Below are 16,350 nucleotides of genomic sequence, written 5' to 3' on the forward strand. Positions count from 1 at the left end.
AGTGAGAAGTTAAGCCAGGGGTTCCCAGCCTTTTGTTCCCAGATGTTGTTCGGCTAGAACAAACGGCGATAGGTCATTTGTGGCTGCCTGCGGATGATGACGGGAGTTGTGCCGTGTGCGCTTGACTCTTATTGAGCCATGGCATATAGCAGTGCTTAACTTTGGCGGGGTTGCTCTAATATTAGGGATTTCTGGTTTGTTTAACCTAAACTGCGGAGCCTTTTCCTGATGTACTGCAGGATTTAATCCAGCAAGGAGGCGGGCGGGGGGGAAACCAGTTGGCGGGCATCCACTGGGGTTTCCTTTTCGTGGCAGGAAGCAAGGAGGCATCAGCCCCCAAAGCCGCTGAATTTCGCACAACTCTCCGCCAGCCTGAAGTGTGTCCCGCGCAAACCTCGCGGGCTGCATCTTTTGTTTGCCATGGAATGTAACTCCCCATGACGTCACCAGCCGTCCCGGGCCAATCCGAGCGCCGCTGGCCTTTCCAAAGGGATGTCCCCGTCGAATCCCTCCTCCCGGTCACTGTAATGCCTCTTTTTTGCATTGGGCTCTGCGTGGGGTCTCCAGCGTTAGGATCTATATATACTCCCTCTGTGACCCAGCGAGCTGCCCCTTCTCGCAAGCTGTAAGGGTTGCGCACGGCAAGGAGCTCCAAAGGCAGAACGAAGAGCGGTAAGGGAGTCTGCACAGGTTTGCAGCAGCAGCAGCAGCTCAATGAAACGGGTTAGCCGCCAGTTTGCAAAGTGAAGAGCCGCTCTCCTTAAGCCCCGTCTCCTTTCTCCGCAGCTTTCGAAGATGCCCAGCAGCCCGTCGAGGCGGCTGTTTCTCCCGCTGCTGACGCTTTGCTTGGGAGCAGGGGTCCTTGGCACACTGCCCCAGCGGGAAAAGACCAGAAGGCAAGCCCAGCAGAACATCGTCCAACCCCAGCTGCCAGCCAGCGCCAGCAAACGTGAGTACTTCTCTGGGCAACAATGGCTTGCAAGAAGACAGAGGGAGGTGGCGGGATGCAGCCGAAAGAAGGTGGTTGGTTGCTGGGGAGAAAACTCCCTTCAACGACGCTATGAAAATACCCACACTTGAGCAAGAGGCTCAAAGGTTATAACCTTTTGGGGAGAAATGTTGGCTTTTACCTCAGGAATCCTTCTTCAGTCGAGAAAAGAACTCCACAGACTGCAGACGGAAGAACCTTTGCTGTGGTGGTGATGGTGATATACAGGCAGACTCTTGAGTATAGCTCTCTTGGGATCTTCTTATGTGCCTCATTGTTTAAACCGGGAGTTCTCAAACTTTGGTTCCCCAGGTGGTGTTGGACTACAATTCCTGGCATCCTCAGCGGCAATGAACAAAGGCAACTTTGGCCATTGTGGCTGGGGATGATGGGAGTTGTAGTCCAACACTATCTAGGGACCCAAGTTTGAGAACCCCTGGTTTAAATATGTTTCTTCTTTCTAAATGCAAGGCAAGTCAGGAGAAGATCTGCAACATGCTCAAATATGCCTGCCCTCCAAATTTACATCCAATGTTCCTTAACAGAATCTTTCTATTCAGCACTGTTAGTTTAAAAAAAGAAAAGAAGGGAAAATCTTACATTCTGGCATGGTAAACTAAGTATATCCAGGATACTGCAGGGAATTCTGTGGCTACGACGTATGTTGGTAATGGGCAGTGTTTTATAACAAGAGACATCTCACAACCCTCTTGCAGTTCGAGCTGAGGTGTGTGCTGATTGACAAGAAGTCCTGTTATGCTTGGTAAACTTCCTATTCCTTATGATTTTTAAAAAAAAAATCTGCAACGTTTACAAAATATTTGTGCAGAGATCCCGTTCGATGTTCTGTTTAATACTTTCAGAGTTCTACATATTTATCTCAGATGAAATAAATGTTTTCAATTTTCTTGGTTTGGGAGGGGAAAATATAATGATGAACATCAATGTTTCAAAGGAGGCAAAACCCTGAAATATGTAGTCTTCTGTCCAGAGAATGGGTGGAGACGTTCCCTAAAGCAGTTGTTAGCACCTCCAAAAGTGGGAGGGAAAACTTGAGGCTGCAGACATGGGAGTGGAGTGAGGGGAACTTTTCCTGGCACCACACCTGTTAAACTGTGAATCAAGCTTTCTGTGGAAATGGCAGAGTGGATTGATTTAAACTTTGATTCAAATTGCCAAGTAAAAAAATGAAAACAAAACATCCAGTGTATTTTCTTTTACATCTCTCTCTCATCTTCTTTCTACAGAGCTCAAGGCAGTTTAATAGGTTTCCTAAGCAGTTTCCCATCCAAGCACAGACCACCCAGACCTGCTTAAATAATTGATTTAAATCAGGTTCCCAAGTTTGGAATTCATGCATTTCCTGAATAAGAATGCATACTAATTGTGTGCTAGAACAATTAAACATGTTGGCTTGCAACTAAATTATAGTATTAAGTAGCAAAATCCAAACCTCATGCAGTTCGCTTTCCTATTGCATTACACAATTATGGCTGCAGTCCTGTACCCACTGACTCAGAAGTAAACCCCACTGAACTCAATGGAACTTACTTCTACGTAAACATGCATAGAACTGTGCTGTCAAACTGCCAAGAGACAAAGGGAAATTAACAGATTTATGTCTGGCATCTGTGGTTTCTCAAAGAAGGACATTAAGCAAGATCACTTGATGCCGCAATCCAGAAGAGAATTGTGTTGGATTGTGAGCCAGGTTAGGTGCCCAGAACTTTCCAGAAACAAGAGTGGCCATTACTGGGCCAAACTGTTTCTGTTTGAGATGGAAAGTAAATGTCTATGCTGTTTGATTGATAGTTATACATATTCATGATTTGCCCCAATAATAAATGCATTTACATGACCATTTTATAATGCCTCAGAAGTCAAGTATTCCCCCCTATGGTTTCCATTACATCGAAAAATAAGCTTTCATTCAATGTATTTGATTAGAGGGTTATTAAATAGTTTTAAGAAATTTGTAGAATTTACCATATTTGTTTATATTAGATACAGATTTCATTTTAAGCCATTATTATTCAATGTGACACAAATGTAACTTATATTTGTTAAAAATCCAAACGTTCTGGTTTCAATTAAAGCATCTGATTTAAATTTAGAACAATCTGATTTAAAAAAACAACAACCAAACAGTCATTGATTTTCATCCAACCTGGAAGTGGCAGGACTATCCCTGTAAAACTGAAGTTGGAGACAATGCTCGGAAGCAAAAGCAGAGAGCAGGGCTGCCTTGGCAAGGATTTTCTCAGTCTAGGAAACTGAGCCAAAGTTTCTTTCAAGTCCTTTGGGGTCTTTCCGTTGACTAGCATTAATCTTTGGATCAGGCCTCCCAGCTGAGCAATCTTTTCCATCTGTTAATTTGTAGCTTCAGAATTTGAAACCTCAAGTGGTTCAATTCCTATTCTTTTAAAACATGGTGCAAGAGATGGACAGGAAATTTTGAATTCAAGCCCAGTCCTGATTTTCATGCACCTAAAACCTCCCATTCTCTGACTGAGGATTTGGGATGCAAAAGGAATGCAGGGTCTGGAGTTAATGTATATTCCATGCATGCCTAAGCTGTCCTCCCCTCCCCCCACTCGACTTGCTTGGAGAACAGTTTGTGGTCCAGACAGTGTGAATGTAATTCAACACTCCTGTTTCTTTCCCAGCGGGCTGCTATGACAATGGGCAACACTATCAGATAAACCAGCAGTGGGAGCGCATTTACCTGGGGAAAACATTGGTCTGTACCTGCTATGGGGGAAGCAGAGGCTTCAACTGTGAAAGCAAGCCTGAAGGTAAGCAGAACACATCTTAGTTATTAGCTTTGGAAGCAGTGTAAGTAGTGGCTTCCAATAAAACTATTTTTAAAAAAAACAATTGGGCATTTAGATACATAGGAACACAGGAAGCTGCCATATGGACCGAGCCAGAGCATTGGTCCATCTCGCTCAGTATTGTCTACACAGACTGGCAGCGACTTCTCCAACATTGAGGGCTGGAGTCTCTCTCAACCCTCTCTTGGAGATGCCAGGGAGGGAACTTGGAACCTTCTGTATGCAGGCATGCAGCTGCTCTTCCCATTCATAGCAGTAGTATCCCATTCATATGCAACCAGGGTTGACCCTGCTTAGCAAAGGGGACAAGTCATGCTTTGTACCACAAGACCTGCACTCCTCCCATAGAACTACCCTGTTTCAAATCTCATGGCAGGGAGTAGTTCCTTAGCTGCTTTGTCCTCCTTGAGTGGTAGACCATTATTACTGCATTTTTATAGATGGGTAGCTGATCCTCTGCTGCAATTCTGTCCTCCTCAAACCTTTTTTTTTTTTTTTGTACTCCCTGACCACACCCTTCCTTTCTCCATCTATTGTGGAGGAGAGGCCTTCTGGGCATGCCCTGCACTGGACTTAGTCAGTAGCAGCCAGTGAGGGCAGTGCTGGGGTGTGTGGGTGGGGGGAGGCAACAAGAGGCACCTTTAAGGATTCATAAGACGGTGCTTACCAGCGTTTAGGCAGCACCTGCAAGCTGCCGCGCTCCGCCCGTAATCCCGCATGGGTCAGTGGCACTCCACCTGGCATCCGATGGGGCAGCATCATGTCCCTAGGCTCTGCGTGTGTGTGGAGCCTCCACACATGCGCAGAGATTGGGGCCATGCTGCTGCTCCACCGGATGCTAGGCAGAGCGCCAATGTCCCACGTGGGATTGTGGGTGGAGTGCAGCAGCTTGCAGGTGCTGCCTAAACACTGGTAAGCACCTGCTTATGAATCCTTAAAGGTGCTGCTTGCTGGCCCCATAGCGCTGCCCTCACTGGCCGCTACTGGTCCTAGTGCATTCGTTCTCAGATTCTCAGTGTTTAAAGAACCCTGTCTATATTGACTTGTCAGTTAGTATACCTTTGGTGTGTCTGATATGGAGTCTCAAAGTGTTGTGGAAAATCCTGGAGCATGTTCTAGATTGCAGTCAGTTCGCACAGAACCTGATTGTTACCTGATGCAGAGGGCACCCTGGAAACACTCAACGCTCCCCTTGTTACTGTGCATTGCAGGGAAAGGTGTGTAGTGGTGATTAAGCTGTCACTCTGGGAAGCTTGGCTGCCATTGCATTAGACAAGCCTTCAGGCCAACCCAGAGTTCTCTAGAACACAGTTTTGAAACCACTGCTCTTTTGAGTTTTGAAACTACATTCCTCCACACTTTGCTAAATAAATGTCAAAGTGGTAGATGGGAATTTTTTCAAGGCCACCCAGTGAGTCTGTAGCTAATCTGGGATTTGAGGACTTTGAGCACTTTGTCCCTTGTCTCATAAGAGAGTTTGAGAAACCAATGCTCTGGGAGCAATACAGGACATGCTTTTGCCTTGAAGGTGTGGCTTGGCTTGGATTTAAAAGAGTAGGTCTATCAGAGGCCATTAGCCATGATACCTAAATGGAACCTCCCAGTTTAGAGGCGGCATGCCTGTGAAGACCAGACTCTGGAGGGCAAACGGCGGGGGGGGGGGGGGGCGCTCCTGGCTTTGTTCTCTGCCTTTGGCCTTCCTGTAAGTTTCTCTTAGAAACTGAACTTTGGACCTTGTTCTAATTCAAGAGGGCTCATCAAATGTTCTTAACATTGTGGGTGTCAGGTGCTTTAATTTGGAGCACTGATGACCTACAAAAAGGAATGTGTGGAAGAGCCTTAAGAAGGTTAGAAATAAACTGAATGGGACATAGAGGGGAGCAAGTCAGTGACAGACGTTACTGTAGATACTGCAGCCATCAAGCAAATGATGCTCTGTTTGCCTGTAAGACTGGTTGGAAAATGAGAAAAAAATTGTTTAAGGGAGTTGTGCAAAATCTCCTACACAGATTTTAAAAAGCAATTAGGACAACACAAACTTGTTTAAGAACTCAAGAAGAACAGTGTTTGTGATGTGTAAACAACGGGAAGCATCCAGACTAGTGATATATTTAGGAAAATATGAGAGTCTGTGTGCATCTAGCCTCCTCTTTTTCGTACTCCACTATACAGTTCCCAACCTCCTTTCTTAACCCTCCGCTATCCGACTTTCATGGACATAACGTCTTCTCAGATTCTCAATGTTTGTTTCCTAGGCCCATATTTCTGCACATTTTCTGTTAGGCTTCCTTGCCCCCCTCTTGAATCAGAATGGCAGTGATGGCCAGAGAATCTTCTTTCTGTTTTGGCCCTCCAGCTCAGCCGATCAGTACCAAGGGCTGCTCTGGGGGCATTCCAATATGAATGACTGGGCAATTTGCAATCTGCAAGCTACATCTTTTACTGTTGCGATATACTTTTCCTCCCCACTCAGCGGAAGAAACCTGCTTTGACAAATACACTGGAGGGACTTATAGAGTAGGAGAAACCTACGAGCGACCTAAAGACACCATGATCTGGGATTGTACTTGCATTGGAGCTGGCCGTGGTAGAATCAGCTGCACCATCGCAAGTAAGTACTTGAGATGTGTTTTACAGAGTTTCTTACTGGTGCTCATAGCTAACTGATGTCTGTGCTTAGCCATTTACTCACCCTGTTGGGTTGGTATCAAAGTCGATGTTTTCCCATCACTGGATGTCAGCAGTTACAAATAACCCTGCAGGTCGGTAAGGAATATGAACTGTGAACTTTGCCATGGAGAGTTAGGAGCATGACATGGAGAGTCATAGGAACATTTCATTATGGGAAAGCCACAAGGTTTCTCTAGTAGATAATAATTTTTCTCTGTACTACAGTATTTGAACAAGCAGCATTATTCATGTTTAAGTAGTCAGTGAGGAATTGGGTTTTGTAATGTGTAAAGAATGGGAACTATAATGCGCTAACAAAATGTGAGAGTCTATGCAATCCTTAGCATTTTACAGTGCTCTGCAATGCTGCACCACCGCTAGTAAAAGACCTTCTCTGGGGCATATGTGAGATTCTGAGAGAGTGTGCAACATGTTGTGCAAAAGGAGTATTGTGCAGCAATCAGTTTAGTGGCCCATTTTGCACCAGCACAAGAATGAGTAGGCCACTTTTCCCACACCACTTCCTTATTCTCCATCCTTATGCTATTGCAGCTGCATTATGCAAGTGCTACATTAGTCTTAATGCTGTCCATTGAGAATAAATGCTTAGATGGTATGTGTAAAATGGAAAGCATCCGTTTATGAAAGAGCCTCTATTTGCTGGGGTTAACATGTTACAGAAGGCATTGGTTTCTTTCTACTGAATGCTTATTATCATCTTTTCTACTGAAATATTATTATAGACTTCTACAGGGTGTTAAGGAGTTTGAACCATAAATCTCCCTGTGAAGTTTCAGTAACAAACTCAAAAGCCATGAGGTTTAGGGACAATAATTATGGCAATCTCTATCATAATGTAAGGTGTACTAGATTAATTAGCATAACATGTATACAAGGAATCCTCCCTGACATTGTAGAAAAATATGTTGTGATCCTTAAGCTTATCTTCTCTCATTGTCCATGGCAGGAACAGCTCAGCCTCTGGAACTGGGATGAGACCTTTTGTTTGCCTCCCTTAGGGAACTGGCTGCTTTACTTACTCACCTATGCTACAAATGAGGGGCTCAGCTTGAAAGCATCTGAGTCCCCAGATGTTATTGGACTTCAACTCCCTTAATTCCCAGCCCCAGTGGTCTTTGGTTGGGGATTATGGAAGTCCAAAAACATCTGGGGACCCAATGTTGAGAATCCCTGGATTAGAGTAAACCTAGGATCTCCTGGTTCTTCATAATGTTATGTGTGGAGGGGCCATAGTTTAGTAGTGGAGCATGGACTTTACATTCAGAAGACCCCATGTTCAAGGTGCAGTTAAAAGAACCTCAGATGGCAGGGCTGAAAGTTGCTTCCCGTGAGAAGTGACAGCATTTGGCTAAATTAACTGTTTGGCTTGGTATAGGACAGCACCCAATGTTCATATCTTCAATTTTCACAGATCGCTGTCATGAAGGGCGTCAGTCCTACAAGATCGGTGATACCTGGCGCAGGCCTCATGAGACAGGCGGCTACATGTTAGAATGTGTGTGTCTTGGCAATGGGAAGGGTGAATGGACTTGCAAACCACTCGGTATGTATTGGTTTTGGTTTCTGGATCTGAGAGATCAAATTTGAAAGTTGTTTAGCAGTACCTAGCAGGTTGCTTCAGATTCAGTAGGTGGAACTCTTGTGGCCTTGGGTAGACCTTGGCTTATTGATTCTTTGCAACAGATGGATTATTTGCTCTTCTGGTAATTTCATATGTGTTGAAATTACATTAGTGAAGAAATAAATGAGTGAAGTTTGAAAGGCTGCTTCTTTGAATAGATTGTCCAGAATGTTGGGGGCAATATGCTAAATCATTGTAAACTGCTTAGAGAGCTCCAGCTATAGAGCGGTATATAAATGTAAGTGCTATAGCTATTGCTATTGCTAATAAACATGGCTGATTATTATTATTATTATTAGTCCATTATAATATCATATGCTTATTAGCAATCTTTCAGTTGAATTACTTTATTTGAATATTTACATGGAAACAGTCTGGTGTTTAGCAGGTGTGATAACTGAACCTTTTCCTCACTGAGGTAGTCAACCTGTGTTCGGGCTGCTCCCCTTCTGGCTGCAGGTGGGGGCTCACTATACCATACCATACCATACCATACCATACCATACCATACCATACCATACCATACTATACAAAAACCCCCTCCATGTAGTAAACTAGCATGTCAGGGGGGAAAGGTTCCAACTAAACCTTCTCTGTGACATAATAGGCTTTTTATGTGAAGGGAATTCTTTGTATATGGAAGAACATTCAGTCATGTGACCTTCCCGTCTGTGGTCTGGAGTGGTGCAGCCCTGTTACCGGTCTACAATTCATTGAGAACTAGGTTCACCCAGTGAGTACTGGGTGTACTCACTTCACTTCCATATGCCATTCCCCCCCTCCCCCACCACCCATGCATCCCATTTTAATACTCTTGATTATGGAAGCAACTTTCCCTTCTGCCTTGCCTCACCTGCCTGATGAAGAAATTTTTGTTTAACAAACTTCTGTAAATAATAAACTTCTGTAAATAATATAATATTATTGTCTCTCCCACTCTTTAAAATTAATTTTCTGTAGCTGAGCGCTGCTATGATAATTCTGCTGGGACTTCCTATGTTGTTGGAGAGATCTGGGAGAAGCCCTATCAAGGCTGGATGATGGTGGACTGCACTTGCTTAGGAGAAGGCAGTGGACGCATTACCTGCAGCTCCAGAAGTAAGTAGCTCCCACTCATGGCAGAATAATAGTCTGACATCGCAATGAATTATGCTTTGTGTCACTGTTGCTGTCTTTATAATATATGAACTAGAACACTGAAAGCTGCAATCCTGAGTGCAGCTACTGGGGCATAAGCCTTTTCTGAACATACTGGGACTTACTACTGAGTAAACATACATTGGATTGTGTGGCATAAGCCTAGTCCTATGTATGTTAATTTGGAAGCAAGTCTCTCTGTGTCGTAAGTAAGTGTGCATAGGAGTGCACAGTTTACGCTTATTTTCTTGAGGTCATCCCATTTATCCAGATCCATTCTTGCAATTCATTCTGGAAATAGCTATCCTATGGTGTCTTGAAGACACTCCAGGAATATGTAGAAAGGTGTATTTGATCAGGAATGCTGTGACTGATTTTTTCCCCCCTCTTGGAGAACATGAAGACATTTTGGTGAATTTCAGAAGCAACTGTGGCTTGCCAAGTGCCCTCCTAACACTAGTTCTCAGGGGACCCAGAACTACTGAAGATAATCTAGTTCTATATATTGTGTTTACCACGCAACTGAAACAAAGTACCTATAGGAAACCAGCAGTAGAGGGCTTTGTGATTCTGAGAATCAGATTATTCAAGAGAATAAGATTGATGGGAATTTTAAAGATTACCCCCGCTCTCCCCACCCCCACCCACTTGCCCATGGACATGTGTGGTATTGTTTGCAAATATACAACCCTCTGCTTTAGGCTTATAGTTTGTGAATAAACCTGCAGCAAAGTTCTTATGGTGGGGGGACGGGTAGCCACTCCTAATATAGGATAGTACTGCTCAGGGGCAGTGTTCTGTGTGAATGAGCTATTGTCATAAGAGGCATTCTTATTCTGGAGTTCATAAAGGCTGTTCTCATGACTGCAGTTACCTACATTAAGCCTCTTTACCCAGGTAATTCTAATAATCTTCAGCAGCGGGAGCCTTCCTGACCCAGAAGCTCTGTCCCTGGGCAGCCCAGGTTGGCTACCCAGTTTAAAAGTGTCAGAGGAGCAGAATAAACCCCTTCCTAACCTCCTCCACTGGTTGTGTGCACCACCATGATTTCAAACACTGCCCCTGGGTGGCTGGCAGCCATGTTTATTGGATAGTTGGGAGGAAAAGAGGGGCCAGACAGAGTGGAGCTGCTGCAATGCCAAGGGCAGTTGCTCTGCTGCTTGCGCATTGCATTGTGGGATCCTAGAGGACCCAGTGCAGTTTTCTCCCTCCCATCTGAGCTCTGGAGCTTACCACTGCTCTGCTTATGTGGGCATGTGAGCGGCAGAGCCCAGAGGAGGCTCATGTCATTTGGTAGCAGGAAGGTAAGAGCCTACGTTCCCTTCTGCTCCCCTGCCCCATTTTGGTTGTGAGAATGATCTTTTACTATTTTGGAATTTGAATGAATCACATTTCCTTTACAGAAAAACATTCTTTTAAAAATAAAAAAATCTAAATGTGAGATCAGGGACTCGACGTAAAACCTGTGCAGTCTAACTTGGGAAACATCTGGTCACTTAAACCTCTTGATAGGCAGTCTTTGAGATCATGTTCTTTAGCTTTTAATTGATGCAGTTGCCTTGGGATACAAAGTTGATGGCTTTTTACTAACATAAACAACAGGATTAAGTAGACTAAACCCTCATAGTAGTCTTGAGATTAAACTTTAAAGCCATAAAAGAAAGCCATTGTTTATCATTTCAGTCTGACTTGAAGTTTGTGGTGGAAAAACATATATGAGTGTCAAATGTGAAAGGGTAGATCAAAGGAACATGGTGTTTTCAGATGTCCGCAAAAGCCATGTGTAGCTGATTAACTGTTGCTAATGTGTTCTGTCATATGGCCCAGAAATCTATTAAGCAGGAAATTCCAATAATTGTCTAAACAGATATGAAATATACCATGGATGTGAAATGAAAACTATGCATTTAATAAAAATAAAAGATAAATTGTGGCTATTTATTTAAGAGTGCCCAGGGTATTACAGTTTATCCCCTAAATTGTTCCAATATCCCTGCAAAGGAGGCCATTACTGTTACTCTCATATTGTGCAATGATTATTTACAGTGAGAAATAAGTACTTGCATATGATACTTTGGTTTAGGGGGTGGATTGGGATTGCATTCCTGCACCTCTTCGAACTTCCTGGATTCTGTGGATCCCCTAGCTCACCTCACATTTAGGTTTTTCTCTCTCCTTCTTTTCTCATTTCCCCAGAATTATAACAGTACTTCCTTAGGATTCCCGCAGATTCAGGAAGTTCATAGTTTCATTAAGTTCTTCTGATTTGTGTGTGTGTGGTTGCAGACACATAAGGATGTAGTTCCCCTTATGACAAGACCTTTAGGCAGCTGGAAGAGCAAACCATTGGGTGTTATTCCCATGTGAGCCTCGTTGTTTGAGAAATTGTGCCCTAGGTCTTCCGGTTCTCAGCTTTGAATGTTTTGAAAAGTGTGTTCTGAGAATGCCCATTCACACACATGAACTTAACTGCATGAAGCCGCAGACCAGTTTCCTGGCAAACCCACAGTATTCCATCAATCTGATCTCATGGCTTTCTCAAGTTTTTCCCCACATATTGGTTTTTGTGGCCAAAGTACAACAGCTGAGTAACTACTTGGAGTGATTCAAGGTCTCCTCCTCTCATAGCCTAGGACAGGAGATGAGGGAATTCCCCCGCCCCAGCATCTCCAGGGGGCCCAAGCCCTGTTTTTCTCAGTGTGGGTTTCAACTGCCAGGATATAGGAAAGGTTTTCTCATACTAAGCTGTATGTTCAAAGGGGTCAGAGTGTTTGGAGTGTACTGAAATGGCCAGAACTTGATTCTCCTGTTTTCGTTGTTGTTTGTTCCTCCACAGACAGGTGCAATGATCAGGACACCAAGACTTCCTATAGAATTGGAGACACCTGGAGCAAGAAGGACAGTAGAGGAAATCTGCTTCAGTGCATCTGCACAGGGAATGGCAGAGGGGAATGGAAATGCGAGAGGCATACATCTCTGCAAACTGCAGGTATGTACACCAGGATTATTTATTGTTATTATGTGCATATATATGTGTGTGTGTGTGTGTGTGTATGTATATACAGTGCCATCCATAGAGAGGAGACAAAAGCTGCTTTCATGTTTGCCAAAAGTGACGCAGTAGCAAACTGATCTTGAGGCATGACTGCTTGTAACATCCCTCCCAATCCTGCCACCGTATCAGTTTCACACCCACTTGGGCAATCACAGACTCTCATTTTAATTTTCACAATGCAACATCAATGGATAAACTCTATGCCTGAGCATGCACAATTTGGTTGCTAGGATTTCTGCCTTAACACTCATAAAGAATGAGAGTGCAGGTCCCTGCCCCAAAGGCTTTGCAATCTAGATATCCACAGAAAGGAAACACAAGAGGATGAGCAGGATATGGGGGCAAGGGTAAGTAGGGGGGAAACACGCAGATATTTCAGCTACATGTAGCTGAGCTTTGTTACAGTAGGGAGTGGGAAATATGGCATTGTGCCAATGCTTTGTAGGAAAGGTGAGAAAGAAGAGAGGATTGGAAGAAAATAAGAGAGGAGGCATTGCTTTGTGTTGTAGGTAAAGTTGACTGTGGAGTCTAATTTCTCTCATGCTTCCTGCCATAGGAACTGGATCTACTACCTTCACAGATGTTCGGACTGCACTCTACCAACCTCAGCCCCAACCCGCTCCCTATGGGCACTGCGTAACTGACAATGGCATGGTGTATTCCATGGGGATGCAGTGGCTCAAGACGCAGGGGAGCCAGCATATGCTTTGTACTTGTCTGGGCAATGGTGTCAGCTGCCAGGAAACCGGTATGAGGCATATTTAATGCTCATTGGTACATAATAGACCCCTATATGGCAAAAGACATAACCACAGGCTAAACATAAGGGGAGATTTCTTGGTGGGAGTAGGATTGGTGATGAGAACTGCTCATCAAGAGACAGGGAGCTATATTTTAGAGCAGGGATTCTCTACCTGGGTCTCTAGGTGTTGTAAAAATAAACTGAGAAGTCACAGTGGCTGAAGGTGGCTGGGGATGATGTGAATTCTAATCCAACACGGTCTGGGGACCCAAGGTTTGAAACCCTTGCTTTAGAAGAACGAATCATGCCTAGTTAATTCACTTGCATTACCTTTCTGCCATAGCCCAGTGGAACACTGGCTAGTATAGATGTATACTGAGCTCTGTGGCCTGGTGGTTTAACCATTCCAGCCACAATATAAGCAATAGATCTATAGGTCACTATATATATTGCTACACATCTAAAAGATGGTTTGCCACTTTTGTCTCTTGATCACCCTGAAATTCTGGTGCTCTCTGAGAACAGTATGGCCAGAGGTTGGTGGAACTGAAATACTTTCTGAGAACCCTTTTTGCCCAGACTTTCCCACTTGAGATATGCTCTCCCGAGGAACAACTCTCAGTGGCATCTTGTACATTTCAGTTGCCACTGTCTGCCTTTCTGAAGTTCCAGGGTTTTTTAGCTGAAAACCAATGGAAAGGCAATGGAAATTTGATGGCCCTGGTCTTGGGAGAGTTCATAGGAACATAGGAAGCTGCCATATACTGAGTCAGACCATTGGACCATCTAGCTCAGTATTGTCTACACAGGCTGGCAGTGGTTTCTACAAGATAGCAAGCAGGAGCCTCTCTCAGCCCTATCTTGGAGATGTCTGGGAGTTTTCCTCTCATCCCTCAAATGGAGTCCAACTACACCCATCTAGAGATGAACATATTGGGCAGTATAAAAATATGATTGACTGACTGATTGATACATACATACAACCAGCACTTAAAATGTGCTGGGTCTTGTTGGTGCTCAGGAAGAAGTTACTATAGCTCAAAACTGTAATAAAGGAATAACTCTTTGATAAGAAATGTGCTTTCTCGTAAATGTGTATCATGATTCCATAATGTAATCAATGTTCTATTTTGTTTTAAAGCTGTGACTCAAACCTATGGTGGTAACTCCAATGGGGAACCATGTGTCTTCCCATTCACCTATGGCGGAAGGACTTTCTACTCCTGCACTTCGGAAGGGCGTAACGATGGGAATCTGTGGTGCAGCACTAGCTCAAATTTTGATCAGGAAAAAAAATACTCTTTCTGTACAGACCAAAATGGTAAATTTATTCAAAAGAAAGGGATACTTTGGAAGAAATAGGGTGCAGATTTTGGCATGTTGAAAGAAAATACTGTCAGTGGCACAACCCAACTTACTGTAATTTGGGTTTTGTTTCAATGAATCCAGAAGGTGAACCCATGGAGCTCTTCTCACAATCAGTCTGATCTGCGCGGAGAGCGGGTTACACTCACCCTCCCCGCAGACGAGCAGCTGTCCTTGCTTGGGCAGGTGGATCGTCTGCTCAGATGAGCACCAGTTCCTGCTGGTAGCTCTGGGGTGCAGGTAAGCGCCATCATGCGTTGCCCCACCCCCAGTGCTCAAATACTGCACTGCTCAAGTACGTGCTGCATTATTGGGATCCCCCCAAGTGTGCCAGTTGTGGCACTTGCTCCCTTAATCTCATTTAGAAGGGAGGCTACTTAGGCGAGTTTGCTGCCGTGTAGACACTGGGATTGGGCCTGATCCTCCCATAGCCCTGTTTTGCATATGTGTGTGAATAACCTCCTTGTTTACATGGAGTGTGCATGTGGGGTTTGAGGAGGGCTGAGAACATACTGTGAGAAATAAAGGATACAGCCTGGTAGCCTAGGCATGTTGAAAGGAGTAGTAGTGGGAATTGAATCCTAAAAGCCGTATCAGAGTGCTAGTTTGGTGCAGAGGACTAAATATTAGATGTAAGAAACCTGCATTCAAATCCTGGCTCAGTCATAGAGGTTGTTCTCACAAGCAGCCAAAACCAGGCTAGGGCAGCTAAGCCCAGGCTTGGCTGCTCGTGAGAACCGCTGGGAGCTGAGCGATGGTTCTAAGAAGCCAGGCTCTTAGAGGAGTGCTTCCTTAACCCCATTTATTTGACCATGTGCCAGTGCTGAAGCACTGATGGGTGCCTGTCCCTCACTGGGGGATCCCCACAATGAACCTCACACTTGCACGGTAAATTGTGGAATTTCTGGCGTCCTGATACATCCCAGCCCCTGCACCTCCACTCTACCTGGGGCAGCAGCAGCATGTCTGGATGCACGATGCACATGCTCAGGACTTGGCAGCAGGAACAGCTGCGGGGAAGGCGAACTTCTGCAGCCTTCCCCAGCGCATGCCAGCTAGTCCTCTCATGCGATTGTGAGAAACGGCTCATAGACTCACTAGACAGGCAATTTGTTCTCTCTTTCTCTTGATTCTGATTTTGTAAAAGAGTAAAAACAGTAAGAAAACTCACCAATTTACCCTGGATAGGGTAAAATATAAATTGAAAGAGTGGATTCCTTCTGCCCTTTGGTTTCTCCTTGGCTTATTCTTGTTCCACATTGCTGCAAAGTCTATAGGAAACTGCACTGCCAGGAGAGAATTCTGCAATTGTTCCTTAGCAAAGAACTCCACACTTTGTCAGGAATTGTTGGTTAAGGAATGTTAGGAAATTATTCTAGAATTGCATGTGTGTTTCTTTTTTTGTGAGCCCAGGAAATGAATGTGGGAGAGTGCCTTCAGCTAAAATAGATGAAGACATGCAATTTGTTTAAATCCAGTCTGCCCCTTCTACAATTGTGAGAATGGGAGATGGGGACTGGATAGAAGTCGAGCTGGTAGCCAGAACAAAGCTCTGTATCTTTGATCCAGAGCATGTTTCCCCCCACCCCCTGCATGTGTTTAGCTTCTCTCCTCCCCAGTGACTCCCATAAGCCCAATGGCCTTATTAGGCCTGAGGGAAGAATGCCTCCTGAGTGCTGTGATCAGTGTAATGTGATGATGTCACTCCCTAGATCCTGAATTCTTAGTCTGGTTGCCATATATAGCAGCAATCAGAACCTGCTTCTGAGAATGGGCTTGTATGGCCTCCCTGCCCCCGCAAAGCATTTAGAGATGGGGAGAGAGGTTTACATTAAACAGGGATACGGTTGTGTAATTAAATATCCCAAGAGGAAATAGAGATTTTGGCTAACGTTTCTTTATCAAGGCAGAAACTAT

General features: G+C 44.4%; 1 protein-coding gene across 11 annotated transcripts in view; it reads left to right on the top strand.

Moving 5' to 3' along the window:
• The first annotated feature begins 551 nt into the window (after positions 1-551).
• Positions 552-16,350, top strand: part of FN1 (fibronectin 1) — an 89,656-nt gene continuing 73,857 nt past the window's right edge. For 2 of the 11 annotated variants that reach the window (XM_053283309.1, XM_053283310.1), the window contains exons 1-9: positions 552-672; positions 787-949; positions 3,655-3,783; positions 6,296-6,433; positions 7,925-8,056; positions 9,095-9,232; positions 12,108-12,260; positions 12,883-13,074; positions 14,210-14,389. In XM_053283309.1, the coding sequence (XP_053139284.1) occupies positions 796-949; positions 3,655-3,783; positions 6,296-6,433; positions 7,925-8,056; positions 9,095-9,232; positions 12,108-12,260; positions 12,883-13,074; positions 14,210-14,389 (1,216 nt within the window). In that variant the 5' untranslated portion in view covers positions 552-672; positions 787-795. Of the gene's footprint in view, positions 673-780; positions 950-3,654; positions 3,784-6,295; positions 6,434-7,924; positions 8,057-9,094; positions 9,233-12,107; positions 12,261-12,882; positions 13,075-14,209; positions 14,390-16,350 lie in introns of those variants that run through there. The other 9 variants (XM_053283304.1, XM_053283305.1, XM_053283301.1 and 6 more) reach the window with 6 other exon arrangements.

The sequence above is a fragment of the Hemicordylus capensis genome, chromosome 1, assembly GCF_027244095.1.
Source record: "Hemicordylus capensis ecotype Gifberg chromosome 1, rHemCap1.1.pri, whole genome shotgun sequence".
In the NCBI taxonomy this organism is placed as follows: domain Eukaryota; kingdom Metazoa; phylum Chordata; class Lepidosauria; order Squamata; family Cordylidae; genus Hemicordylus; species Hemicordylus capensis.